Source organism: Oryctolagus cuniculus, chromosome 16 (genome assembly GCF_051225735.1).
Source record: "Oryctolagus cuniculus isolate XC-2025 breed Fujian yellow rabbit chromosome 16, ASM5122573v1, whole genome shotgun sequence".
Classification (NCBI taxonomy): domain Eukaryota; kingdom Metazoa; phylum Chordata; class Mammalia; order Lagomorpha; family Leporidae; genus Oryctolagus; species Oryctolagus cuniculus.
Genome location: NC_142882.1, coordinates 92,272,759 through 92,300,365, shown reverse-complemented (window position 1 = coordinate 92,300,365; position 27,607 = coordinate 92,272,759). Strand labels below are relative to the sequence as shown.

Here is a 27,607-nt window from a genome sequence, read left to right as displayed (position 1 = left end):
TGTGGTCATGCAGGACAGCCGGCTTTGTCCGGCTCACACTGAGGAAGTGTGGCCGCCCCGCCTGTGCCGCTGGTTGACGGTTCAGGGCCACCTCTGTAATGCAGGAGTCAGAAATTTCAGTTTCGATTTCTTTAAAGTCCAGGGACAGCAAAAGCTGCTTGCCCAAAAACCCCCATAGCATGTGCTGCTGCATTTCCACTCTTTCCCACTCTTATTTCTTGTCTTCATCTAACGAGAATTTTTAAAAAATGAAGTTTTATTAAATTTGTCCAGAGTGTTTTACAAAGTTTTTATGGAATATTAGCTATTTCTGTGACCAAACATAAATCTCATCAGTTCCCATGATTTTGAATTAAATTATATAATTGCAATGAGATTGGCAGTTGTCAGTGATGAATTTGCAAGCAGAACATCTATGTTTGGGGAATGCTGAGAGCCCAGTGGTGAGAGAAGCCCTCCGAGGCCTGGGCTCGAGCGCTGCTCCCCAGAGCAGGCTGTTGGTTCATCCGGCCGGCTGGTGCAGGTTGGTCAAGGGGGTTTTGGTCCCTGATGGAGAGGGCTGCAGGGTCAGGGGCTCCTGGCACCCTCCTGCAGGAATCCCATTGCTGTGAGGATGAGTGAGGATTGTAGGACACAGCAGGAAACCAAGCTTTCGCTGAAAGAATAAAAGCAAGGGAGTAAGCAGGGAAGGAGGTGGAGGAGAGGAAGGTTGGTCCTGCTCAGAGCCAAGGAGTCACTCCTGCCAGCCGAGAGGATGTTTCCGGATTCTTGAAAAGCATGATCCTTGTGTGAGGGTGGATTCCTGTCAACCTTCCAGCCCTCTCCTGTGGGAGGAGGTGGGGGAGGGGCTCCGGGGCGGCCCCTGCTTCAGGGTGAGCGGTGGACTCCCTGCGTGGTGTGTGCTCTGCGGAGTTCGGTGTCCGGGTTGCCTGTGCCGTGGCCTCCCGCTGCCGCGCGCCCAGCCCTTTCTCGCCTTGCTTCGCGGAAGGCCTGGCCCTGTCCGCGTCCGGATCAGAGATGGAGCCGTGTGAGCAGTGAGGTGTGCACACAGCTCGGAGCTGCATCGTTCTGTGGGTTAGTGGATGGAAACGCGATGCGCCCAGCCTGCCCAGTGACTTCTGTCGGTCGGACAAGGGCTTGCTCGGAACACATCTCAGCCCAGCTCACTCCAAGACATCCTGCACGTTGTAGGGCACTGGAGGACAAAGTCAGCTTGGGAAAAAATGATTTTCCAGGAGATAGGGTTGTAAAATTCCCCTGACTAAATTTTATCTGAGATACTTCAGTAGCTTTGGGGAGGAACTCAGTAATTTTCTCAATAAAAATCCAACCAAATCACTGGGCATCCATGGCCACTGTTCCTTTTTAACTTCTAAAGATGTTTTGCAGTTATAAATCTTGTTTTCTTCTAAGCTCCTCATCTCTATACATGCTCAGAATCTGAGCAAGGGAAGGGGTTAGCACTGACATGACCACGAGTGGAGATGTTCCGTGTCGCACGGTCTTGAAAGCGTACTTTTCCTTCAAGAGCAGCGGCCGTGTGTTTGGATACACAGTGCTGGAGCCTGCGTGTCCCCCACCCAGAGCCAGAGCGCCAGGGCTCGGGGGCTTCCTCGGGCTCTCAGGAATTGTGCTTCAGGAGACGCAGGCTCCGAGGCAGCAGGGAAAGCAGGGGCTGCGTGACAGAACGTAGACCGTACTAGCACACCGGCGACATCCGTCAAGCAAGAGTCCCAGAACACTCGTGCACCCTGAGCCCCCATAGCTGGCCAGTTCAGGGCACGCCGGGTGCCCCAGGGCGAAGGGTGGAAGTGACCCAGGCTCCGGGCTCTGCTGGAGTCCTGAGGACGCCTGCTTCCTCGTGTCCCTGGCTGACTCTGCTCTGAGCGCGTCTTCCCGTGCTGCCTTCCTCCTGGTTTTCCTTTTAATTTTCGTGCTTCCTCCCGTGGGTCCAGCTGAGTGTGAGGATGGACACACAATGCCTGGGGCCTGGGACAGAGTTTGGGGAGTGTTGAGTCTCCCCAGGTCTCCCTGAGCTAGCTGGGTCTCCCAGGTCTCCCCAGGTCTCCCAGGTCTCCCCAGGTCTCCCCAGGTCTCCCTGAGCTAGCTGGGTCTCCCCAGGTCTCCCTGAGCTTGCTGGTGCTCCCTGGAGCCGCGCTCCTCCTCTTCCTGTCCAGCTAAGTGGAGTTGCCCGTGAGGAATTGCATTCCTGGCTCATATCTGAACCGGGGACAGCACTGTTGCTGTGTGTGCTTTTGACACTGGATCTGCTTCATACGCAGGGGTGCATAGCAGCAGTATAATTTCTCTGTGCTGAACTCCCTGTGTGCCTCAGGGTACATTCTAGGTTACAGTTCTGTGTGCAGAGCTCTTCAAAAGGACGAAAGGCCTTGGCGCAGCAGCTGAGGCCCTGGACACCGTGGCCGTATCTGAGGGCCTGGCTCTGCTTCCCATCCCAGTTTCCTGCCGATGCGCAACCTGGGAGTTGGCAGATGACGGCTCAAGCACGTGCGTCCCTGCCACCCCTGCGGGAGACCTGGGTTGGGTTCCTGGCTCCTGGCTTCAGCCTGGCCCAGCCTTGGCAGGCATCTGGGCAGTGAACGAGAAGCTGAGAGCTCTCTGCCTGCCTGTGTCTACAGTGCTCACTCTCTTTCCCTCTCTCTCTCCCTTTCACATAAAAATGGAAATAAATAAATAGCTGCAGTAAAGTCCCGCCAGTCTTCACTGGCCTGCTTTAGAACCATCACTGCCCTGAGCGTTGCAGGACAGCGACAAAACCCTGGAGGCTGTGACTCTGTGGGCAGCAGGGGAGCAAGCCCATCCCTGAGACGATGCACCTGGTGCTTCCCGGGCCTGTCCCGTGTCCTCTCTGGTGCCCTTGGCCTCCAGCAGCAAATCCACCCACCTCGTTGTCTCTCAAGCTTTAAAGCTGCAGAAATCCGTCCCTGTTTCCTCTCCTGGGGAGCTGGACTCACCCATCCTTAGTGCTTGCAAGCAGGAACCCAGGGAGACTCCTTCCCCGGTGGCTTCCCACGACTCAGAGGGAGGCGGCTGCAGCAGGGGGGCCGATCGGCCCTGCAGGAGCAGACCCCGGGCTCCTGCGCCAGCCCCGCCTGGCGGTCACTCAGACTCGGCTCTGTCGGCAGCCTCCGGTCTTTAAGGAACAGGCCTGTGAGGTAGTGTGGGACAGTACGAGGAAGGAGGGCACCCTGCAAGATGCTGAAGCGTCCACCTGTCCCTGAGACTCCAGGTGCCTGTGGGACACAGGGCCCGTGCTGGCCAGGGTGCATGGTGGGGGCAGCACCCACTGCCTTGGGAACACATCAGGGTTCTGTTATCACCGTTCACCAATGCAGCCGTTTACTTCCCTGCTAGCTTCGAAGTCGTCACAGGTGTGTCAGCCACCTGCACACAGAGACCTAGTTATCGTCAGCTTCTAGAATGTGCAGGTGCAGCACACGTTGGTGAGAGCCAAGCCCGTGCTAGAGTCGCGGCCACCACAGCTCTTTGCCTCTGGAATGCGTTTACGAGGGTCACAGAGAAGGCCCATGGCCAGGGTCAACACCACACCCTGTGCCACCTACAGACATCCCTCTCCCCCACCCTGTGGGTGACAGTGTGGCAGCTGGGGTGCTGGGCCCGACTCTGGGCCAGGGCGTGGCTCACTCGTGGAGCTCTGGGGAGGCCAGGGCGGCAGGAGACTCAGCGGCCGTGTCCTCTTGGCGGCTAGCACCCTGGGCACCCTGGGACACAGGGAAGCACCCTGCTTCTGGAGGCACTTGCTGCCGGCCATTGATTCCCTGGTCTGAGTTTTACTGTAAAATGACACCTTCTTAGTGTGGTCCTTCCATTGCAAGTAGGACGTTCAGATGCTTCTCTGCTCTCTGGGCGGGGTACTTGATTTTTTTTTTTTTTAGTTTTAAATTCATGGAGTGATAAAAAGAAGTGTGACATATTTTCTAAATGCCACTAGATATTTTTAGTCTTTCTCCACAAAAGTAATGAGTCACACACACCACGCGGCATAATTCGCGGACATCTTATTTTGCATTTGCAGGGTTCTTTGCCATATTGAAAATTAAGTCGTTGGGTACCGTGCTGTTTTTTGCTAAATCTTGCAGAACTGTCAGTTACTCTGCTGGCAGGGTCTGACTCTTTCCTCACTTTTTCTGGTATAATCTTTGAAGATTTATTTATTTATTTGAACGGCAGAGTTAGAGGAGTGACAGAGAGATCTTCCATCTGCTGGTTCGCTGCCCAAATAGCTGCAATGGCTGGAGCTGGGCCAGGCTGAAGCCAGGAGCCAGGCGCTTCTTCCAGGTCTCCCACGTGGGTGCAGGGGCCTAAGCAGTTGAGCCATCTTCCGCTGCTTTCCCAGGTACATTAGCAGGGAGCTGGATTGGAAGTGGAGCAGCCAGGATGTGAACCAGCGCCCATGTGGGATGTTGCCCTGTGCATGCTGGCTTCACCCACTGCTGCACAGCGCCAGCTGTTGTCTGGTGTGATTTAGTGCTGTCCGTGTTAACCGGATGAGGGCAGCCACAGGGGCACCGTGACTGTGCCTTGTGGAGGCCCTGCCGCGAGCCTAACTTCATTTCATCCATGTTTCCTTTGAGTGTGAGCAGGGCTGGGGAACACCAGGCCCATGGGCCAGATAAGGCTCACGGAATCATTTGGTCTGGCCCTGCCAAGGAGACTTGAAGTCCACCAAATCTGCAGCAGGCTGATAAGCTGGTAATGGTGTGCTGTCCGCGGATGACACCGTAAGCACCCGGCTGGCCCGTGGCAGAAGCAAGGGGCCCCACCCCTTGTAAAGAGTGAAAGGTGAGTCTTACCCAGGATGTCCCCAGATACTGACGTTGCACGAGGGCCCAAGGCAGAGTGGGCTGCCGCTTGCACACAGCCTGTGAACTTGGGGTCATCTGCAGCCTATCTGCGTCACCTGCCACACTGGCAAGAAGCCTGTTCTGGGCACCGTGGCACACATGCTATTCCCGGTGCTGTTGCTGCGTGGTGGGTGGAGTCCCTGGCTGCCTCGGCAGCCATGTCTCGGGTGCGTGTGTGGCCAGAGAGAGAGGGCCGGGGCAGAGGCTGCTGTCCCGTGGAGCAAGCATTTGGGGCACAGAAGGCAGGGCAGCAGTCACCCCTAGTTCTGGCTGGGGAGGAGGCGATGGCTGCAGAGTAGGCATGGGCGTGGGCGTTAGGAGGAACAGGTGTTGCTCTAGGACCCTGGAGGCCTTCCAGGCACGCACAGGTGAGAGCAGAGGTGCCTGCAGCCTGGGGCTGCGGGAGGGTGTGGAAAGAGGAGGGATGCGGCCTTGGGGAGGCCAAGCAGGAAGGCAGAGCCCGCTTGCTGTAAGGGCCCCTGGGTTTTGGAGGTTGTGAGGGAGTCGGGGCAATGGGTGGAGGCCGACCCTTGGGTGAGTTCCCACTGCGGGGTGGAAGGAGACTGGGAGGAGAGGAGGGACGGCCCCTGCCCCTGAGCCTTCCCTGACACCGCTGGCCGCTCCGGGGTACCTGAGGTGCAGGTGGGGTGGACAGGGAAGTTCCTGTCCTGCGAGGTTCCCAAGGCCCTGACCACAGCCACCAATTTGAGGGCCTGAGGAGAGCAGAGGGGCCTCTGCTGGTGCCGGGGCAGCGACCTGTTCCTATCACCATGGTCACAGCAGAGGGCTCGGCACATGGGCAGGGCCAGCGACCTGTTCCCCCTCATCATGGTCACAGCAGGGGGCTCGGCACATGGGCAGGGCCAGTGACCTGTTCCCCATCACCACGGTCACAGCAGGGGGCTCGGCCACGTGGCAGGGGGCAGCCACGGTCACAGCAGGAGGCTCGGCCACGTGGCAGGGCCAGCGACCTGTTCCCCCTCACCACGGTCACAGCAGGGGGCTCGGCCACGTGGGCAGGGCCAGCGACCTGTTCCCCATCACCACGGTCACAGCAGGGGGCTCGGCCACGTGGCAGGGGGCAGCCACGGTCACAGCAGGAGGCTCGGCCACGTGGCAGGGCCAGCGACCTGTTCCCCCTCATCACGGTCACAGCAGGGGGCTCGGCCACATGGGCAGGGCCAGCGACCTGTTCCCCCTCACCACGGTCACAGCAGGGGGCTCGGCCACGTGGCAGGGGGCAGCCACGGTCACAGCAGGAGAACTCGGCCACGTGGGCGGGTGGGGGCCTGGATATAGCAGAGGGAACTCAGCCACGTGGACAGGGGCAGGCCTGAACACAGCAGGGGCACTCGGCCACGTGGGCGGGGGCAGCCCCGGATACAGCAGGGGCACTCGGCCACGTGGGCGGGGGCAGGCCCGGACACAGCAGGTGAACTCGGCCACGTGGGCAGGGGCAGGCCTGGACACAGCGGTTCCAGTCTCCTTCCGTGGTCTGCCATTGCGCTGTGACTTCTACTTGTGTGATCCCCAGCCCTAAGTTGTTTGCGGACCGAAACGGAGCTTTTGTATTTGGTTTCATACTTCAGTGAGGTCTCAGGGCCTCAGTCCTCTCATCTGTTAACTGGTGTCGCTCCCCCTCTTCGTGGAGGAACGACACAGGACCCTGCGCTGTTCTTTCGTCTGCTCGGCCCTTCCCGGGTTTGCTGCTGGTTCTTCCCGGGTTGGCTACCGTCCCTTCCACCTCCGTGGAAGGGCGGTTCCCCCTGGCCACTTTCCCCACTTCCGCGGGGGAGCGGCACACCGCCGGCCGGCTCTCTCGGGGGCTGCTCAGATGTTCCTTCAGATAGATGTTCCTGGTGCATGTTGTCTCTCTCCTCCTTTATAGTCCTCTTCCACCAATCCCAACTCTGCTACCCACACGCCGAGTACGCTGCTCTCCTCCAATCAGGAGCAGGTCCTGCTGTTTATTGGTTGAACTGGAGGCAGCTGTGTAGAAGTTGTTACTCCCTTCTCAGCGCCATATTGTGGGAGAGCAGATGCATAGAATAAGTTTTAATTCCAGTAACTTAGTCTAGTCCGAGTTGCTGCCAGTTGCTCCCCACAACTGGGACTACAGTTTCTGGCTGGGCTGGCATCACGGGCCTGGCGTGTGTGCCTCAGAGGGGCTGCGGGCCTGGCATGTGTCAGTGGGGCTGCAGGCCTGGCGTGTGTGTCTCAGTGGGGCCGCGGGCCTGGCGTGGGTGCCTTAGAGGGGCCGTGGGCCTGGCGTGTGGGCCTCAGAGGGGCTGCGGGCCTGGCGTGTGGGCCTCAGAGGGGCTGCGGTCCTGGCTGGGCTGGCGGCACAGGCCTGGCGTGTGTCAGTGGGGCCGTGGGCCTGGTGTGTGTGCCTCAGAGGGGCTGCGGGCCTGGCTGGGCTGGTGGCACGGGCCTGGCGTGGGTGCCTCTGGGTTCTGTGGCATTCATGTCCTCTCCTCTCGAGCGAGCCCAGGCCCCTGCTTCCTGTGAGGGAGGATCTTGTGTGGAGACTCAGACTGTGGTGTGGAGGGAAACGCTGGGTTGCTGTGCCCTTGGGCAGTGCATGGTGGGACAGGAAGCCAGGGTTGCCTGGGAGGGAGGGGGAGGGGAGAGGTGGCCTGCCGGGAAGGGGGAGGGGGCTGCTGTGTCCCACCACGCCCTGGTGCCACTTCCCATGTGTGTTCAATGCAGTACGCCTTCCCTCAAAGACGCCCACGCTGAATGGATTCCTGGCCCTCAGAAGCCAGGGTCTTCTCCAGAGGTGGGGGAGGGGCTTCCAGCAGCAGGGAGGAGCCGGGCAGTGGGGTGGCGTCGTGGCGGCTCCCCGGAAGTTGCAGACCTGCCGCGTGGGCTCTGGGCGCGCCCGTGCTGCACCCAGAGCTCCCAGGTCTGGCCCTGTGGGCGGTGCTGAGGCGCTCTGTAGCTCCTGCCTGTCGCCTGCCGCAGAAGGGTGGACCCGGGGCACGCTGGAGCCTCTCTAGGATCTGGAACAGCCTGCGGCCGGCGAGGAGGGCTGGGCCCGCGGTCGGGGCCCAGAGGAATGGACGTGGAGCCCTTCGGGCCAGGACTCAGAAGAGGGTGGCGTTTCTTCGTGGTCACAGCGGACTGGACTGATTAGCAGCCTGGTGGAGACAGGAAGTGCAGATCCGTGGAACGGAACGTGCCTGGCGGGGGGTTGAGGTGTCCTGGAGTGGACGGAACGTTAGAGGTCTGCAGACTGCCCTCTGGACCACCAAGTCACAATTGCAGAAGCGACGGCGTGTGCAGGGGAAGCAGACGCGCAGGGCAGCCTCCGCCTCACCCCTCCCCTGCCCCCGCGGAGGCCCATTCAGAGTCCTTGCTCTTGGTGCCGCCGGCGCTGGCCTGGCCTTGCTGGGCAGTTCTGCACCCCGGGGTGACGACGACGGGGCCGAGGGTGGACAGGAGGGGCTGGGAGAGGCCGCAGCAGCTGCCCCCTGGAGCCGCCTGGCTCACATTTCATGGTCCAGGCATCCGGGTGAGGCCCAGTCCCTATTTTGAGAAGCAGCTGGGGAAAGGTTATCAAGTGTCATATTTTCACCCGAGAATTAAAGGCACAGGCACTTCGCTTTAGCTCAGAAGTCCACATGGAGACAGGCCAGGTCCAGGCATCCAGGACGTCTCCCCCGCCACCTCTTCCCTGCAGGCCTCCTGGATTGCACACCGTGTCATCCTGAAAGCAGGCTGTCTGGTTTGCCCCAGGCCTTGGACGTTCTGTTTACCTACAGAGGGAGAAGTGAGGCGAGGAGATTCAACTGGAGCAGTTTTCTTAGCAAAGATTTGTTCACAGGACCGGGACCAAACCAGAGGAGGGCGGTGGGGGTGTGGATTGAGGGCCTGTGTCTGGGCCCCACGCTGCCCCCGGTGCGTCCTCGGCTCCGGGCCCGGGAGTCGGCATCGTCTTCCTGGAAAGTTCTCCCTCTCTGCTGTGTCCCCGCGGGTTCCTGGCAGGGGAGGGAGCAGGCTCGTCGGGTTTCACTGCTTTTCAGTTGTTCATAAAAGCCAGCAGGAGCAGGGCGCCTTATCAGCCGGCGGCCTGATCCATTTCACGGCGGACGCTGGCCCGTCCGGCTGTGGCGCTGCAGCTTCGTCTCGGACTCCCGCCGGCTCCGGCTCTGTTTTCTTCACAGTCCCGCCCGGCTGGCTCTCTGTTTCCCACCGGAGGAGGATCCCGCACTGTGAGCTGAGGAAAGCGAATCTCACCCGTGTGCGTTTCTCCTCCCCAGGGGCGTGGGGGCCTTGCTTGCCCTTTTGCCAGAAGTGTTGGTGGAGCCCATGGAAGGCGGGGATTGCCCGGTTTCTCGGTTGAAATCCGTGCACGTCGCCGCACATGCCCCTGGAGAACCGGAGGGTTTTCCATCCCTGAAAGTAACTGGATGCCTGCTGACAGCTCGAAATCCACTCCTGCTTCCACAAGTACCTGTTTCCTCCTGAACCTCCTGGCAAAGCGCCCGTCCTTGCAGGGGTTGTCTGTCAGGGAGTGCCTTCGCAGTGAGCCCAGACAGCTCCCCGGTGTTCGGTGGGGGTGGCACTGAGGGCCACGCAGCCCAGGGGAAACCGAGTGTTCAGAAGGCCAACCACAGATCTGCTCACTGTTTGCTTTTCTTATTTTTTAAATTGATTTATTGGGGCTGGCACCGTGGCTCACTTGGTTTATCTTCTGCCTGCGGCGCCGGCATATGGGCGCCGGGTTCTGTCCCGGTTGCTCCTCTTCCCATCCAGCTCTCTGCTGTGGTCTGGGAAGGCAGTGAAGATGGCCCAGGTGCTTGGGCCCCTGCACCCGCATGGGAGACCGGGAAGAAGCTCCTGGCTCCTGGCTTCGGATTGGTGCTGTGCCAGCCGTAGCGGCCATTTGGGGAGTGAACCAATGGAAGGAAGACCTTTCTCTCTGTCTCCCTCTCTCTCACTATCTACAACTCTACCTGTCAAATAAATAAATAAATAAAAGATGTAGTTATTTGAGAGGTAGACCCACAGACAGAGGGACAGAGAGAGGTCTTCCCTCTGCTGGCTCACTCCCCCAGATGACCGCAACAGCCGGAGCTGAGCCGATCCAAAGCTGGGAGGCAGGAGCCAGGTGCAGGGGCCCAATCACTTGGGCCATCCTGTGCTGCCTTCCCAGGTGCATTAGCAGGACGCTGGATCGGAAGAGAAGCAGCCAGCACCCATATGGGATGCTGGCAGTGCAGGCAGAGGCTTAGCCTACTGTGCCAAAGCGCCAGCCCCTCACTGTTTGCTGTTATTTTTATTTATTTATTTTACTCGAGAGCCAGAAAGAGAAATATCAAGATCTCCTATCTGCTGGTTCACTCCCCAAATGGCTGCAACAGCCAGGCTGAAGCCAGGAGCCCGGAGCTTCCTCTGGGTCTCCCACGTGGGTGCAGGGGCCCAATCACTTGGGCCGTTCTCTGCTGCTTGCCCAGGTGCATCAGCAGGGAGCTGGGTCAGAAGTGGAGCAGCCGGGAGTAGACCCAGTGCCTATATGAGATGCCAGCACTGCGGATGGCGACTCAGCCATACCACAGACTGGCCCTAAGTGGCGTCTAAACTCCAATGCCTGCCTCTCCTGGCTGCTTCTGGAATCAGCATTCCCAGTGCCACCCACAACCCACCTCTGGGATGTACGGGAGGGGCCAGGCTTCTCCATGGCCAGCTGCCAGAGCCTCCAGCCACAGGGGCCGTGGGAGCTCCGAGGCCTCCCCTGTTCCCCCAGAGGAGGCAGGAGGGAAGGAGCTGGGTCTCAGGGTGGCTGACAGCTGGGCTGTCCGTGGGCCATGCTGAGCTCCGTGGCTCGCGGCCGTGTCTCCGCTGACCTCTCACCCTGCTGTGTACCGCGGGGCCCCCGAGCCCGCCGTGTGTCGTCTGCCTGCACAGTTCGGTTGCTCAGCCGTGATGCAGGCTGGCCTCGCTGTTGCAGGCAGCTGTTTGTCACTGGAACTGGAGTCTGCAGAGAGAGGGTGTAGAGGTTCGGGCCCTAGACCCAGCAGCCCTGCTTGTCTGGGCTCCGACGAAGGCGTTGCTGCTGACACAGTCCCCAGGCAGCACCGTGTCCACGCTCCTCAGCAGGAATCCATCACAGGGCCCCGGCACAGCGGCCCAGCCCGGTCCCAACACCACAGAGGCGTGAGGTTCCCACCCCTTCCACCATTAACACGGGAGTCTCGGGGCGAAGGTTTCAGTGCCTGAACTCAGACCTGTGTCTGTCATAGCTTCAAGGCCACCTCCGCTGCACATCACCTCCCACCCGGCCCCTGCTGGGGCCCGACAGTGGCCGGAGCCCAGGAATCCTGCTGCTCCGTCGGCTCTGCAGGCCCCCCCTCAGGGTGCTGTCCTCGTGGCCTCACTGGGGGCATGGGGCAAACGTGACCTTGGATGATGGCCTCTGGTTCTCTCACTACTGGTCAGCATGCCTTCCCCACACCTGCCACCCGGGAGGCTTGCCTGTGCCCTGCTGTGTGCACCCACAGCCTCTTCCATGTGGTCCCACCCCCACACAGGTCCTGCAGAGCCCCTGGGGCCCAGAAGAGCCCCCTGCCTCAGGTTGTCACGTGCTGACCCAGGCAGCCCCGAGCAGCCCGGGTCAGCCACGCTGCAGTACCTCATGGATGGGAAACCGGCTTTGAGTGCTGTCCTGCCCCTCCCCACCCAGGGACCCAGACACCAGGCTCCTGTGCAACACTGACCTGGAATTCAGCAGCCCCATGTATGCTGGGCCCCACCTTACCCCTGCCCCCACCCCCAGCCATGTTGGTGCTTTTTCGTTTCTCAAGAAATGTCAGGTTGGACACTTGGTTAGAAGAGGGACTTGTGGCTGTCACAGCTGTGGAGGTGGAAAATTCAGACAGCATGGGCTGTCTCCGGTCACAGCCCCTCCGCCTGTATCATAGCATGGCCCGAGCACCTGCCTGGGAGAGAAAGCCTTGGAGAGATGGGGGTGGGGACTGGGAGGTGGGGCAGAGAGTGGGGACGGCCGGCCCTGCTTGCCGCCTTCTGGCGAGAACTAACTCAGAGCCTGGCCCGGACGGCCAAGTCGCTTCCGAGGACAGCGCCCCCAGGACTCAGTGACGGGCGTCTGTGAGGCAGCGCCCTTTGGAGTCCCAGAGAGCTGCACTGCTGTGCGGATGCTGGTGGCAGGGAAACAAGGGGCTTCAGGCGGCACAGGTTTGGGGGCAGAGGGGAAGCAGCAGAGACCCCTCCGGGAGAGGGTGCAGCTCACGCCTGGGAGGTGGTAGGGATGGCTTTGCACAGATCCAACAGGTGCCCCTGGCAGAGGCTGGTCAGCAGTGCCAGGGAGCAGACTGCTCCCCACGGGAAAAATGAGGCTTTCTCCCAAGGGTGTGTGCGCTGCCTGCCCTGGCACCCCCCTCCGTCCTGAGGACCCTGTGCGTCCTCCCACGTCACTCTTGTATTCTCCTTTTTATTTCCTGGATTTTGGGGGTCTGACTTTGAACGAGGGGACCAAGTGATTCCTTGTTGTCTTCCAGCAAGGCCACTTGCAGTCTTGCTGTCGGAGCGTGGGGCGCAGAGGCCCTTGGGTGTGGGCTGGGGCTGCTGCATCAGGTGGCACCTGCATGAATAAGTCACTAGCTGGGACACGTCCGAGAGGCCCCGCTGCCTTCCCTGCCACTGCCGCCCCGCTGAGCACCTGGGCCAGGGGAGCCCAGGGGAGCCCAGGGGAGCCCCTGTCCGCTCAGGAGGCAAAGCCAGTGCTCTGGACAAGGGCGCAGGGGAGCGAGGACAGCGTGCGATATGTGCAAACATGGCCTGGAGGCTGCGGAAGCAGTAAGCTTTCTCCTCTGATCTGATCTGTTTCGTACGTTCCAGCCTCCGTAAATAACCACTGCCTAACTCTTGGGAGTTGTTGGGAGTCGAGGGAGGGAGGTCTTGCTCGCCCGTGTCTGACAATGCAGTGACTGTGGGAGGGGCGGCCTTGCTCGGGGTCCGTGTCTGATCTGTGGGAGGGGCGGCCTTGCTCGGGGTCCGTGTCTGATCTGTGGGAGGGGAGGACGTGCTCGGGGTCCGTGTCTGATCTGTGGGAGGGGCGGCCTTGCTCGGGGTCCGTGTCTGATCTGTGGGAGGGGAGGACGTGCTCAGGGTCCGTGTCTGATCTGTGGGAGGGGCGGCCTTGCTCGGGGTCCGTGTCTGATCTGTGGCAGGGGCAGCCTTGCTCGGGGTCCGTGTCTGATCTGTGGCAGGGGCGGCCTTGCTCGGGGTCCGTGTCTGATCTGTGGGAGGGGAGGACGTGCTCAGGGTCCATGTCTGAGGATGCACGGACCATGGAGGGGTGGACGTGCTGTGTGGTGTCTGACAATGCAGAACTCTTGTTTTGATCTGATGCTGGGTGCAGGAGTTGCTGTGTGCGACCCAGGCAGGGAGTGCCTGCCGATAGCTAAGCAGTCTGCACCTGCACCTCTTTCTTGCCTTACTGGTGTTGGGTGATAGCGGTGGGACTCAGCTCTCAGCTGTTCCTCTGCGCGTTTACCTGATGTGCATGCAGATAGCCACGTTCCCATGTGGAAGGGCCCTCCGTGTCTAGCTTGGTGAGTCACGGATAGCTCTCATCATTGTGTCTTGGAGAATCCTATCTGGAAGGCTGATCTTGTGTTGGATTACTGAAAGCTTCCCCGCCCCAGGTCACAACTGAAATTCCAGCGTGCGTAGACTCCCTTGGTGTTGAATGCACTGGTCCCATAAGTGAGCTTTTCTTGGTGGTGTTGAGCGCTTGCTTCTGCCCTCTCCGTATGGTGACTGGAGGCTTGCGTTTCTTCAGCCCACAGAGTGAACCTAATAGTAATAACAATACTTCTAATACTTGTAGCAATAGTTGTAATACTAACAGTAGTTGTAATGAGTGACAGTACTTTTAATAGTAACAGTAGTTGTAATAGCAGTGACAGGTGTTATAGCAGGGACAGGTGTTATAGCAGGGACAGGTGTTGTCATAGAAGGGACAGGTGTCATGGCAGGGACAGGTGCTGTTACAGCAGGGACAGGTGTTGTCATAGCAGAGACAGGTGTTGTTACAGCAGGGATAGGTGTTATAGCAGGGACAGGTGTCATAGCAGGGACAGGTGTTACAGCAGGGACAGGTGTTGTCATAGCATGGACAGGTGTTGTCATAGCGGGGACAGGTGTCATAGCAGGGACAGGTGTTGTAATGGCAGGGACAGGTGTTGTTATAGCAGGGACAGATGTTGTTACAGCAGGGACAGGTGTTGTTATAGCAGGGACAGGTGTCATAGCAGGGACAGGTGTTGTTACAGCAGGGACAGGTGTCATAGCAGAGACAGGTGTTACGGCAGGGACAGGTATTGCTACAGCAGGGACAGGTGTTACTGCAGGGACAAGTGTTAGTGCAGGGACAGGTGTTATGGCAGGGACAGGTGTTACTGCAGGAACAGGTGTCACAGCAGGGACAGGTGTTACAGCAGGGACAGGTGTTGTTACAGCAGGAACAGATGTTGCAGCAGGGACAGGTGTTATAGCAGGGACAGGTGTCACAGCAGGGACAGGTGTTGTTATAGCCGGGAGAGGTGTTGTTATAGCAGGGACAGGCGTTGTCAGGGCAGTCAAAGTAGTTGTAAGGAGCCACCAGCCATGAGTGCTGCCCCTGACTGGGGCCACACTGGAGACTTTCAGGATCGTTTCACTTAATCCACACGCACACCTGCCTGAGAATCACTGCACTGTGTTCTGCAGCTCTTGGGGAAACTGAGGCATTCTCTCTGCAGAAGCTTGTCCAGGGCACCTCACCGGCTGGGGCACACGCAGCCTGCAGTGTCTTGGCCCAGCCTGACCCAAGTCTTCTGTTACAGAGCACAGAACAGGACCAGGGGTGGAGGGCACAGGAGAGCGTGGTGGGCAGCCCCCCACAGTCGCTGATTTCATGTGCCCGGAAGGGCGGCGTGGCTGCGGGTAGGCCCCTCTGCTTTGGGGGCACACAGGAAGGTGTGCATTCTCTCTGCTCAGTCAGTACCCTTGCCTGCCCTGCTCGGCTTGCGTTCACCTGCCTTCACCGGGCCGGGCCGTTCGCGGCATCCTGGTCCTCGGACTCTCAGGAGGCAGATTCTGAGCGTTTGTGCTGGAGTGCTCTCAGAGATGTGCAGGCCCAGCTGGCGGCTGCCCGGCTGGTGTGGGAATGCGCGTGAGTTGGAAGCTTTGGGAGTGTGTGATGGCTCTCGACGGCCCTCTTCATATTTCCAGGTGTGGGCGGGTCTCCCTCACTCCAACGCTCGGGTTAGAAGTGGTTCGAGTTTCGGGGGTTTTGGACTCTGGAGTATCTGCGTGTACTGAATTGGATATCGTGGGGCTGGGACCCAAGTCGCAACAGAAAATCCATTTGTGGTTCACATAAACATCACATCTCCTGGGGGTGAGGCCACACCGTGTCTGCAGTAACTGTGTGTGTGCACAGAGTGTCGGGGGTGAGGCCACACTGTGTCTGCAGTAACTGTGTGTGTGCACAGAGCGTCGGGGGTGAGGCCACACCGTGTCTGCAGTACCTGTGTGTGCACAGAGTGTCGGGGGTGAGGCCACACCGTGTCTGCAGTAACTGTGTGTGTGCACAGAGCGTCGGGGGTGAGGCCACACCGTGTCTGCAGTAACTGTGTGTGTGCACAGAGTGTCGGGGGTGAGGCCACACCGTGTCTGCAGTAACTGTGTGTGTGCACAGAGTGTCGGGGGTGAGGCCACACCGTGTCTGCAGTACCTGTGTGTGCACAGAGTGTCGGGGGTGAGGCCACACCGTGTCTGCAGTAACTGTGTGTGTGCACAGAGCGTCGGGGGTGAGGCCACACCGTGTCTGCAGTACCTGTGTGTGCACAGAGTGTCGGGGGTGAGGCCACACCGTGTCTGCAGTAACTGTGTGTGTGCACAGAGCGTCGGGGGTGAGGCCACACCGTGTCTGCAGTAACTGTGTGTGCACAGAGTGTCGGGGGTGAGGCCACACCGTGTCTGCAGTAACTGTGTGTGCACAGAGTGTCGGGGGTGAGGCCACACCGTGTCTGCAGTAACTGTGTGTGCACAGAGTGTCGGGGGTGAGGCCACACCGTGTCTGCAGTAACTGTGTGTGTGCACAGAGTGTCGGGGGTGAGGCCACACCGTGTCTGCAGTAACTGTGTGTGCACAGAGTGTCGGGGGTGAGGCCACACCGTGTCTGCAGTAACTGTGTGTGTGCACAGAGTGTCGGGGGTGAGGCCACACCGTGTCTGCAGTAACCGTGTGTGTGCAGAGTGTTGGGGGTGAGGCCACACCATGTCTGCAGTAACTGTGTGTGCACAGAGCGTCGGGGGTGAGGCCACACCGTGTCTGCAGTAACTGTGTGTGCACAGAGTGTCGGGGGTGAGGCCACACCGTGTCTGCAGTACCTGTGTGTGTGCACAGAGTGTCGGGGGTGAGGCCACACCGTGTCTGCAGTAACTGTGTGTGCACAGAGTGTCGGGGGTGAGGCCGCACCGTGTCTGCATTAACAGACACCTCAGGCCCCATGCGGGCAGACTCGTTCTTCCCAGGCAGAGCCCCCACAGGGAGAGGAAGCCGACGCCTGGGCTCCTGCTCGGGCGGGCACCTCCCCATGTCCCTGCTGGCATGTCTGTCTCGGGATGCCTTGCTGCCGTGAAGTGCTGCTTATCCCTGGAGGTGGGAGCCGTGTGCAGTCTTGAGCTTTGCCTGCATCACCGCTGAACGACTTTGCTGACAGATTGAGCAGTCCTCGTCTGAATCTGCTCTAAAATCTGGAGGGTTCTGAGTACTGACCTGATGTCACAGCGGAAAGTTCCACACAACACGCTCTGCACACGGTGTGGCCTCACGGTGTGGATATCTTGGGGCTGCACACAGTTACTGCAGACACGGTGTGGCCTCACCCCCGACACTCTGTGCACACACACAGTTACTGCAGACACGGTGTGGCCTCACACCCGACACTCTGTGCACACACACAGTACTGCAGACACGGTGTGGCCTCACCCCCGACACTCTGTGCACACACACAGTTACTGCAGACACGGTGTGGCCTCACCCCCGACACTCTGTGCACACACAGTTACTGCAGACACGGTGTGGCCTCACCCCCGACGCTCTGTGCACACACACAGTTACTGCAGACACGGTGTGGCCTCACCCCCGACGCTCTGTGCACACACAGTTACTGCAGACATGGTGTGGCCTCACCCCCGACGCTCTGTGCACACACACAGTTACTGCAGACACGGTGTGGCCTCACCCCCGACACTCTGTGCACACACAGTTACTGCAGACATGGTGTGACCTCACCCCTGACACTCTGTGCACACACACAGTTACTGCAGACACGGTGTGACCTCACCCCTGACACTCTGTGCACACACACAGTTACTGCAGACACGGTGTGGCCTCACCCCCGACACTCTGTGCACACACAGTTACTGCAGACATGGTGTGACCTCACCCCCGACACTCTGTGCACACACACAGTTACTGCAGACACGGTGTGACCTCACCCCTGACACTCTGTGCACACACAGTTACTGCAGACACGGTGTGGCCTCACCCCCGACACTCTGTGCACACACAGTTACTGCAGACACGCTGTGGCCTCACCCCCGACACTCTGTGCACACACACAGTTACTGCAGACACGGTGTGGCCTCACCCCCGACACTCTGTGCACACACACAGTTACTGCAGACACGGTGTGGCCTCACCCCCGACACTCTGTGCACACACAGGTACTGCAGACACGGTGTGGCCTCACCCCCGACACTCTGTGCACACACACAGTTACTGCAGACACGGTGTGGCCCCACCTCCGACACTCTGTGCACACACACAGTTACTGCAGACACGGTGTGGCCTCACCCCCGACACTCTGTGCACACACAGTTACTGCAGACACGGTGTGGCCTCACCCCCGACACTCTGTGCACACACAGTTACTGCAGACACGGTGTGGCCTCACCCCCGACACTCTGTGCACACACACAGGTACTGCAGACACGGTGTGGCCTCACCCCCGACACTCTGTGCACACACACAGTTACTGCAGACACGGTGTGGCCTCACCCCCGACACTCTGTGCACACACACAGTTACTGCAGACACGGTGTGGCCTCACCCTCGACACTCTGTGCACACACACAGTTACTGCAGACACGGTGTGGCCTCACCCCCAGGAGATGTGATGTTTATGTGAACCACAAATGGATTTTCTGTTGCGACTTGGGTCCCAGCCCCAAGATACCTAAATTAGTACACGCAGATACTCCGGAGTCCAAAACCCCCGAAACTCGAACCACTTCTAACCCGAGCGTTGGGGTGGGGAGACTCAGCCCACACCTGGAAATATGAAAAGGCAGGGCTCCAGGTTGGAATGCAGCACCTGCGGCTTCTGGAGGAGTGGACGATGGCCCGGACACGGGTCCCCTCTACCCTCCGTGGGGAGATCCACGTCCAGGTCCAGGACGCGGGTCCCCTCCACCCTCCGTGGGGAGATCTACAGCAGTGGTCATGTCCAGGCCCAGGACGTGGGTCCCCACCACCCTCCGTGGGGAGATCCACAGCAGTGGTCATGTCCAGGTCCAGGATGTGGGTCCCCTCCGCCCTCCGTGGGGAGATCCACGTCCAGGTCCAGGACGTGGGTCCCCACCACCCTCCGTGGGGAGATCCACGTCCAGGTCCAGGACGTGGGTCCCCACCACCCTCCGTGGGGAGATCCACAGCAGTGGTCACGTCCAGGCCCAGGACGCGGGTCCCCTCTGCCCTCCGTGGGGAGATCCACGTCCAGGTCCAGGACGCGGGTCCCCTCTGCCCTCCGTGGGGAGATCCACATCCAGGTCCAGGACGCGGGTTCCCTCCGCCCTCCGTGGGGAGATCCACAGCAGTGGTCACGTCCAGGCCCAGGACGTGGGTCCCCTCTGCCCTCCGTGGGGAGATCCACGTCCAGGTCCAGGACGCGGGTCCCCTCTGCCCTCCGTGGGGAGATCCACATCCAGGTCCAGGACGCGGGTTCCCTCCGCCCTCCGTGGGGAGATCCACAGCAGTGGTCACGTCCAGGCCCAGGACGTGGGTCCCCTCCGCCCTCCGTGGGGAGATCCACGTCCAGGTCCAGGACGTGGGTCCCCTCTGCCCTCCGTGGGGAGATCCACGTCCAGGTCCAGGACGTGGGTCCCCTCCGCCCTCCGTGGGGAGATCCACAGCAGTGGTCACGTCCAGGCCCAGGACGTGGGCTCAGCAGTGTTTCTCAGCCTGAAGTCGCCACATCACCGGCACAGAGCCGTCGAGGGCGTCCTTGACCCACGTGCACCGTAGATGTTTCCATGGTGCCTCCCAACATGCAGCTGTCATTCTCTGAGAACACAGCATGCATGTCTATCGATGTATGCTAAATACGGACCCGCCTCGCACACCAGTTGATTTCATGAAGCGATGCAACATTGTAGCACCAGCCACGGGCCGCCTTGCGTTTGGAAGGGCCCCCTTCTCTGGGGACAGTGTGCTCCTCGGGTGTAAGCCAACTCGGGTGTTCGGTGCGACATCCTGGGAGGCATCTCAGCCCCTGGTGCTTCCAGCCGGCGTCCAGGTGACCTAGCCGTCACCGGTCTCCATCACTGTGTGCAGCTGGGATTCCAGGAGACACGGCCTTGCAGGGAGCCACACAGGAAGGCGGGGGCAGGGAGGCCGAGGAGGCGGGGGTGGCTGGGTGTTCCGCCAGCGAGCAGGTGGGGTTGAGGAGCGGCTCACACAGGCTGCTGTGCACATCTTCAGACTCGGTGCCTGGACGTCCCCGGCCCTGCGCCAGGGCAGAGACTGAGCCTGAGGCCTGAGGCAGCTTCCCTGCCTGTTCCGCTGTGCCGGAGAAAAGGGCCTTGTCCATTGTTTCCAACTGAGCCAAAAAATCATCTTGTGAGCATGAAATAGCCTGATTTTTAAAATGCTGTCTTGCTTCAAGGTGCGCATCCCGCCCCAGCACACACACACACAACCCTCACGGGCTGCAGTTCGGGCCACAGCCAGTGGGCGCTGCAGGGGTGCGGCAGGGTGGCGTGAGACGAGTGGCCCTCGAGGGCTGCACGCGGCCGGTGCTGTGGGGTGAGGGGCCCTGCGTGGAGGGTGCCCGGCTGGGGCGGGACAGCTCGGTGCCGCAGCTCTGCACTCCTGCAGCCCTCGGCGCTGAGGTGTGTGTGGGCCGAGTGGGCCGGGACTATGGACAGGGGGAGGGCGGCTGAGATCCTGGTAGGGTGACTCTGGGTGGCTGGACAGACCATTTATGTGAGTGAGCAGGGCAGGTAAAAGCTCTCCTTCCCGCCCCTGCCCGGGCTTGGTTGCAGCGGGCGGGGCGCACAGCTTTGTCCGTGGCTGCTTCCCGCCCGCCTGCCTGTGCTGTGGAGTTAAAGCCAGCTGTCTTAGAAGATGTGTTCTGGTCCTGAAGGGGTACAGCGGACCCAGTTTATGCTCTGCAAGCACTGAGGGGAGCCCTGGCCCCAGGCTTGGCCGATGAAGCTTTACTGCCTAAGCTGTTTCTCTCCGTCTCTGCTGGGCGCCATCTCGTCTTCCTGGGAGGGGCCTGGCACAAGTTGTCTGGACTCTGGGTTAGCTCTGTGTCCCTTTCCTGCTGGACAGAATGACCAGCAGGCCCCAGAGTGGCCCAGGGAGGAATGATGAGTGAGCAAACACAGGCCGGTGCCTTCTTGTCTACGTTGAAAGGAAAGTAGATGGTGGGTAAGGATACAGCATGGATTGCAGGTATTACATTCATGAAAGCTTTTGACAAGACAGAGCCCAGGTCTGTGTTGGGCAGTGGCGCGGGCAGCAGTGAGTCCACAGCCTCTGCGTCATGGCTGCTGCTGCTGCTCTGTCGTGCTGGGTAAGGCGTAGAGTGGAGATAGCCGAACGCTCATGCTTGTCCCGCCACCTGTCACCCCAGGTCTCGATGGCAGAAAGCTCATGACCTGTTGCTGTAACAGAGACCTCTCTTTCAAGTGTGTGTGGCTTGATGGTTACGACACTGCTTGGCATCCCTGCATCGTCTGTTGGAGAGCCTGGGGTTCATGTCCAGGCTCCTCCACTGCTGACCCGGCTTCCTGGTGATGTGCACCCTGGGAGGCAGCAGGCGACGACTCCAGTCCTGGGTCCCTGCCACCCACGTGAGAGACAGTCCATTCCCAGCTTCCGGCTTGAGCCTGCTCCAGTCCTGGCTGCTCCTGTAGCATTTGGGAAGTGAGCCTGCAAATGAGAGCCCCCTCTCTCTCTGCTTTTCAAATGAAATAAACTAAATACATTAATTTTAAAAATGGAAATTTTCCTGAAAGATCATGTTTTGAAACTTATTTGTTTTTTAAAAAAATCTGTATTGAGCATTTTTGCACATCTAGTTACATATGGTGAAAGCGTGTAGAACCCTGGTTTGTTGATGGGCGGTTGGAGTAGTTGTGTGTCTGTGGTTACATAGTCTGTCCGTTTGCCATCAGAAACTGGGGTTTGATTCCCAGCTCTGCGTCCTTACTCCAGCTTCCTGCTAATGGAGACCCCGGGAGGCAGCGGTGGTGGCTTCCGTGTTGGGGTTCCTGCCCTGCCCCCCACACCCCATGCCGGAGACCTGGGTGGAGTTCCCTGTCCAGACTCTGGCCCTGGCCCAGCCCCTCATGGGGAGTGAACCAGTGGGTGGCAGCTCTCTGTCTCTCCCTCTGTGTGTCTCAAAATAAATAAATCAACTTTTCAAAAGATCGGACTGCCCGGAAGGTGTTCCCACGTGCCCCAGGGATGGACCGTGTGGAGAGTGGGGAAACTGCTGCTCAGTGCCACGCTTCTTTCTCGTCTTTCCAAGGAAGAAGATGAAGGCCCGTGCACCCCCGCCCCCAGGAAAGCCCGCCCCACTGGACGCGCTCGGCCAGCAGCGGCCTCCCGGCTCAGCCCTCAGCCTGCAGCGGAACCTGGTCCCCGTGAAGGAGGCACAGCGGGACGGCCCCCTCGACATCACCGTGGTTCTGCCCAGTGGGCTGGAGAAGCAGAGCGTGGTCAGCGGGAGGTAAGGGCTCCCACTGCCAGGGTGCTGGATCCTGCGGGGTCAGGTCTGCCCGGGGTTCCGTGGGTGTGAGTCCAGGCCTGGGGAGCAACCCAGGGCCGCCCACCAGTCTTACCTGGGGGAGAAGCCCAGGGCTGCCCACCCCATATCACCTGGGGGAGAAGCCCAGGGCTGCCCACCCCATATCACCTGGGGGAGAACTGGGGGAGCAGCCCAGGGCTGCCCTGCCTCACCTGGGGGAGCAGCCACCCTGTCTCACCTGGGAGAGAAGCCCAGGGCTGCCCACCCCATATCACCTGGGGGAGAAGCCCAGGGCTGCCCACCCCATATCACCTGGGGGAGAAGCCCTCCATCTCACCTGGGGGAGCAGCCCAGGGCTGCCCACCCTGTCTCACCTGGGGGAGCAGCCCACGCCCTCTCACCTGGAATCGGTGCCCTTCATCCTTCATCCGTAAGAGAGCCAGGACTCCATGGCTCCCTACTGCAAGTTGTAGGCTCAGGGTGGAGGCCAGGGACGGAGGCCCCTAAGCGGTTCCAAGAGCGTGACTGCCACCCCCAGGGCTGCCAGCATCCCCAGCTCTGCAGTCTCATGGTCAGGAGGGCGGCCTCCTGAGTGACTGTGCGGATGCCCACTGACCAGCTGACGCCCAGGCCAGCACGTGGTAGGCGGTCACCTTTCCCAAGTTTAGATTAAGGAATACAACTCGCTCCCTGGACTTCAAGTGTAAGGGAATCATTTCCAGGCCTTCGGTGCCCACACACACCCTCTTGGCTGACCGACTGTGGCTGCCTGTGGCCGGATGTCACCAGCAGCTGCACGCACAGAGAGCGCAGCTCAAGTCCTGTCAGCCGCCTCCAGTCAGTAGAATCCCAAGTCTGCGTTTGGTGCTGACCACAGCACGTCCCAGCCGCGGTGCTGGCCTTGAGCTGCCTCTGTCGTTGGCGGTGCTGGCTGAGCGCAGAGGCATCAGAGGTGGGTCTTCCAGCACGGTTTTCTTTTGGAGGACGACGGAAGGATCCGTCCGGCAGGGAACGCTGGAAGCCACGAGGGTCTGGGATCTGGGCAGGTGTGAGCGGAAGTGGCCTGTCGGTGAGCGAAGCCCATGTGAGGCGTCTGGCTCCAGGGAAGCGTCGGCGCCAGAGCTGGGGAGCGAATGGCAGGTGCTGGCCTCTCTGGCTGTGATTATTCCTGAAATCGTATAATTCTTTCAACTGCTTGAGTTTCTTAAGTTGATCAGCTAATATAGGAGGAAAATTCTAGATGACCAAATTTTAGTGGGCAGAGGGGCACGAGTGTGGTGTGGGAGACATACGGGACCTTGGGCCCGGCCCTGGGGTGCACCTGGGGCTGGCGTTCTTGCGTCACTGGACACGGCAGCCTCGGCTGCGTGCGGTGAGGCCAGACGCCTTCCCTGGGCCGCCAGCTCCAAGCAGGGCTCGCTGTGCCGCGGAGGGGGGCTGTCGCAGCAGCAGGGCTCGGTGTGGGGTGGGGATGAGGGGGAATCCACAGGCCCTGGGCGGGGGTGCCCAGGCTCAGAGCCTCAGCACTGTGTGTCTCTGTGTTTTTCAGAAGAGGCCTTATTCTAAGCCCATGTTTCCATGGAACTTTATAATTTCAGAATGTGTTGGATTATTACAGGTTTCAAAACAATTTTAGGATACGTGTGAAATTTTATCAGGGAATTTATTATGGTTTATTCCCTGTTTTTATGTGTCGGTCCAATGTCTCGTTATATATACGTATATGCTTTCAGAAGAATGTATATATAGTATATATATACACAAGTACATAATATATATGTTTTTAAGAAGATGGCCTTGTGCTGTAATTCCCAGATCCAGTTTTATAAACACCTTCTGAAAACGTCTTCACATGGAGCACATCTTCCCATTCTATGCTGAGTTTGTTTTTCTTCCTTGTAAAGTAGAAGCTACCAACAGAGAGACTGATTGACTTCCATCCACTGGTTCACGCCCCAATGGCACAGTGTCCGGGGCTGGGCCAGGCCTAAGCCGGGAGACAGAAGCTTCTTCCAAGTCTCCCATATGAGTGCAGGGCCCAAGCACTTGGGCCGTCCTCCGCTGCTCTCCCCAGGCCATCAGCAGGGAGCTGGATAGGAAGTGGAGCAGCCGGAACATGAACCAGCACCCACGTGGGACGCCCGTGTCACAGGTGGTGGCTTTAACCACTATGCCACAATGCCAAACCCACTTTGCTTCTTATTGAAACCATTGACTTGGGCAAAAGCTTATTTGGAAAGGGATAGCTTTTAAAGAAAGGAGTGGATAAATTCCACTCGCTTTTTAAATTTAAAAATTAGTGACCACAGCAAATGCCACAAGTAAGGCTCAGCCCTGCACCCTGAGCCTGCAGCCAGGTGGGAACAGGGAAGTAGAGAGGGCGCAGAAAGAAGAGGGTGTTGAGGAGAGGGGGCACACCTGGGAGTGGGCTTGCTGGACCACGTGGTGGTTCCACGTCTGCGTTTTTCTTAGACCTTCACGCTGCTTTTCACGCTGGAAATTTCCGGTTGGCCCCCCCACCAGTTCACAGCGGTCCCCTTTCTCCCAGTCGTCACTGACGCTTGTTATCTTTTGCCTTTTTGGTAGTAGCCCTGCCAAAAGGTGTGAGTGACACTGTGATGTTAAAAACCTGTTTGCTGTTTGTACTCCTGTGTCTTACTTCGAGAAATGTCCATCCAGCTCCTCGGCCCATTTTAAAAATCGGACTCTGCCCTGTGGAGTTGCGTGAGTTCCTCATCTGTCTTCGACCTTGGCCTCTCGCCGCACACGTGGTTGGAAATGCCGCCTCTTCTCAGGCTGCCTGTCCACCCTGCTGGCTGTTCCTCGCTGTGCTGAATCTCTCTGTCTGACTCAGGAGTCCCGTTTGTCTGGTTTGCTTTTGCTGCCTGTGCTGGTACCTCGTCCAAAACGTCATCGCCAAGGCTCACGTCAAGAAGTGTTTCACGTGTTTGCTTCTTGTAGGTTTGTGGTTTAAGGTTTAAGTCCTGCGTCCATTTTGAGATGATTTTCGCGCATGCTGTGAGATGAAGGTCCGTCTTGTCTTTCTGCCTGTGAGTGCCCCGTTTTCCCAACACCGTGATTGAGAGAGAGACCGTCCCTTCCTTGTTGCGTGCTCCTGGCATCCTCGGGGGAGGATCGGTGGCTGTCGGCGCACGGCGGTGTCCTTCCAGGCTCCCTGCTCTGTTGAGCTGCTCTGTGTCTGATTTGCGATTAGGTCACTTTGTGAGATGTTTTGAGGTCAGGACGTGCAATGCCTCCAACTTTGTTCCTTTTCTCATGGTTGCCTTGGCTATTCAAGAACTGTTGTTCATGTCTACCTTCGGATGGGTTTTCTGGTTCTCTAAAGCGTCCCATTAAGGGTTTGATGGGGGTTATGTTCACTGTGTAGATTGCTACGTGTGATGTGAGCATTTCAACATGTTAATTCTTTCAACCCATGAACACGGGATGTCTACCTACGTGCGTCTCCCTTCATTTCTCTCACCAGTGTATTGTATTCAGTGTAAAAGTCTTCCGCCTCTTTGGCTAAGCCCACGTCTAAGCTCATTTTCATTATTTCTGTTGCCGTTGTAAACGGGGTTGTGTTCTTACCTTCTCCTTCGGAGAGCTCCTTGCATTCGTGTCCGGCAGGGTTGCTGAACTGTGTCCGACTCGTGAGGCTTTCTGTTGGTGAGTCACCAGGGCTTTCTGCAGAGCTGATCACCCCGGCTGCAGGGGGCTGTTTCACCCGTCTCCCGATTTGAGTGGCTTTGGTCCGTTTTTCTTGTGCAGTGCCTCTGGCGAGGGCTGCCAGTGCTCTGTCGAGTGGAAGTGGGCAGAGTGGGCATCCTTGTCTTGCGTGGATCTTAAAGAAGAGCTTCGAGGATGGTGTCAGCTGTGGGCTTTTCATGTGTGATGTTTTGTTACTTCTATACCTATCTTGCTGAGAGTTTTTATCATAAATGGATATTGAGTATTGTCAGATGCCTTTTAAGTATCATTGAGATAATTATGTGAATTTAAAAAAAGTATTTATTTTTGAAAGAGTTACAGAGGGGGAGGGAGGAGTAGGGGAGAGAGATCTTCCATCTGCTGCTTCACTGCCCAGATGACCGCATCAGCCAGAGCTGGGCCAGGCTGAGGTCTCCCATGTGGGTGGCAGGGACCCAGACACTCGGGGGCCATCCTCCTCTGCCTTCCCCAGGCCATTAGCAGGGAGCTGGATTGGAAGTGGAGCAGCCAGGATGCCAGGACAGGAACTGGTGCCCACCTGGGATGCCGGCATCGCAGGTGGCAGCGTTACCCGCTTCGCCAGAACACCAGCCCTGACTGTGTGGGTTTTGAGGCCCATTCTGTTGGATTTGCACGTGCTGAGTTGCCCTTGCATCCAGCGACGGGTCCCGCTAGGTCATGGTGTGGCGTATTTCTCAGGTGCTGCTGAGTGGTGCTTGCCGGTCCCTTCTGAGGGTTTCCACACATCAGTCCGCCAGAGAGTGCCCTGTTGTGGTTTCTTGGCTGGAGTCATGTCTGGCTGTCATTCAGCTGGTGCAGACCTCATAAGATGACTCTGGGCGGGGGGGTTCCCCCTTCTTCTGGGTCTCGGGAGAGTCGTAGAAGCCCTGGTGTTTCGTGACTTTGCCGTTGAATCCGTGTGGCCCTGGGGTTTTCGAGATGAGGCTTTAGTCACTGGTGGAGCCTCCTCATTGGCGGTGGGTGTTCAGGGTTTCTGCCTCTCCTTGGTTCAGTGTTGGTTGTCGTATGTGTCTAGGGGTTTGCTGTTGTTCAAAAAGTGCCTTCACCCTCTTCACTTAAACTCCGTTTGTATGTTACGGCATCCCTACGAGGAGCTGAAAACAGCGTGTTGTACCCATAGTAGTAGCGTTTGTGCTAAGGCCTTGGATGATTGCGCTCGGCGCACGCGTGATTTCACTGGGAAGGTAAGCACCCTCCCAGCTGCTGTGTTTCTGCTCTGTCTGTGGTGGGGTTTGCAGGATTAGAGGCATCCATGCTCGGCGCTACAGTCGCGCATCAGGGGTCAGCGAGCCCGGTGTTTCCTTGGCATCTCGTTGGCTCACTCAGCCCTGCCCATTGGCTCACTCAGCACTGCCCATTGGCTCACTCGGCCCTGCCCCCCGCCACGCCCTCGTTCCCGGGCGAGGACACTGAGACGCCCCCTAACGGCACCGTTTCCGCTGCAGCCAGGCCATGATGGACCTGCTGGTGGAGCTGTGCCTGCAGAACCACCTGAACCCGTCTCACCACGCCCTGGAGGTCCACGCTTCCGAGACGCAGCAGCCGCTCAGCTTCAAGCCAAACACGCCGGTCGGGACTCTGGACGTGCACACCGTGTTCCTGAAGGAGAAGGTCCCCGAGGACAAGGCCAAGCCTGGCCCACCCAAGGCGCCTGAGGTCAGTGGGTGCCTGCAGGGCCGCGCTGTGTGGCTGCGTGGGCGGCATGGCGGGGCCATGCTGCCCTCGCCTGAGGACCTCAGGGGCGCAGGGGTGCGGGGACGCAGGTACAGGGATGAGTGGGTGCGGGGACGCAGGTACAGGGATGAGTGGGTACGGGGACACAGGTACTGGGATGAGTGGGTGCAGGGACTCAGGTGTGGGGACACAGGTGTGTGGGGACTCAGGTGTGGGGACGCAGAGGTCCAGGGACGTAGGGGTGCGGGGGCTCAGGGGT

The 27,607-nt window shown here is 59.1% G+C and overlaps 1 protein-coding gene across 16 annotated transcripts in view; it reads left to right on the top strand.

Moving 5' to 3' along the window:
* COBL (cordon-bleu WH2 repeat protein) overlaps nt 1-27,607 on the top strand; it is a 184,951-nt gene that overhangs the window by 49,456 nt on the left and 107,888 nt on the right. For all 16 annotated transcript variants that reach the window (XM_051853146.3, XM_051853142.3, XM_051853141.3 and 13 more), the window contains 2 exons: nt 21,724-21,924; nt 27,120-27,330. In XM_051853146.3, coding sequence (XP_051709106.3) covers nt 21,724-21,924; nt 27,120-27,330 — 412 coding nt within the window. The remainder of the gene's footprint in view (nt 1-21,723; nt 21,925-27,119; nt 27,331-27,607) is intronic.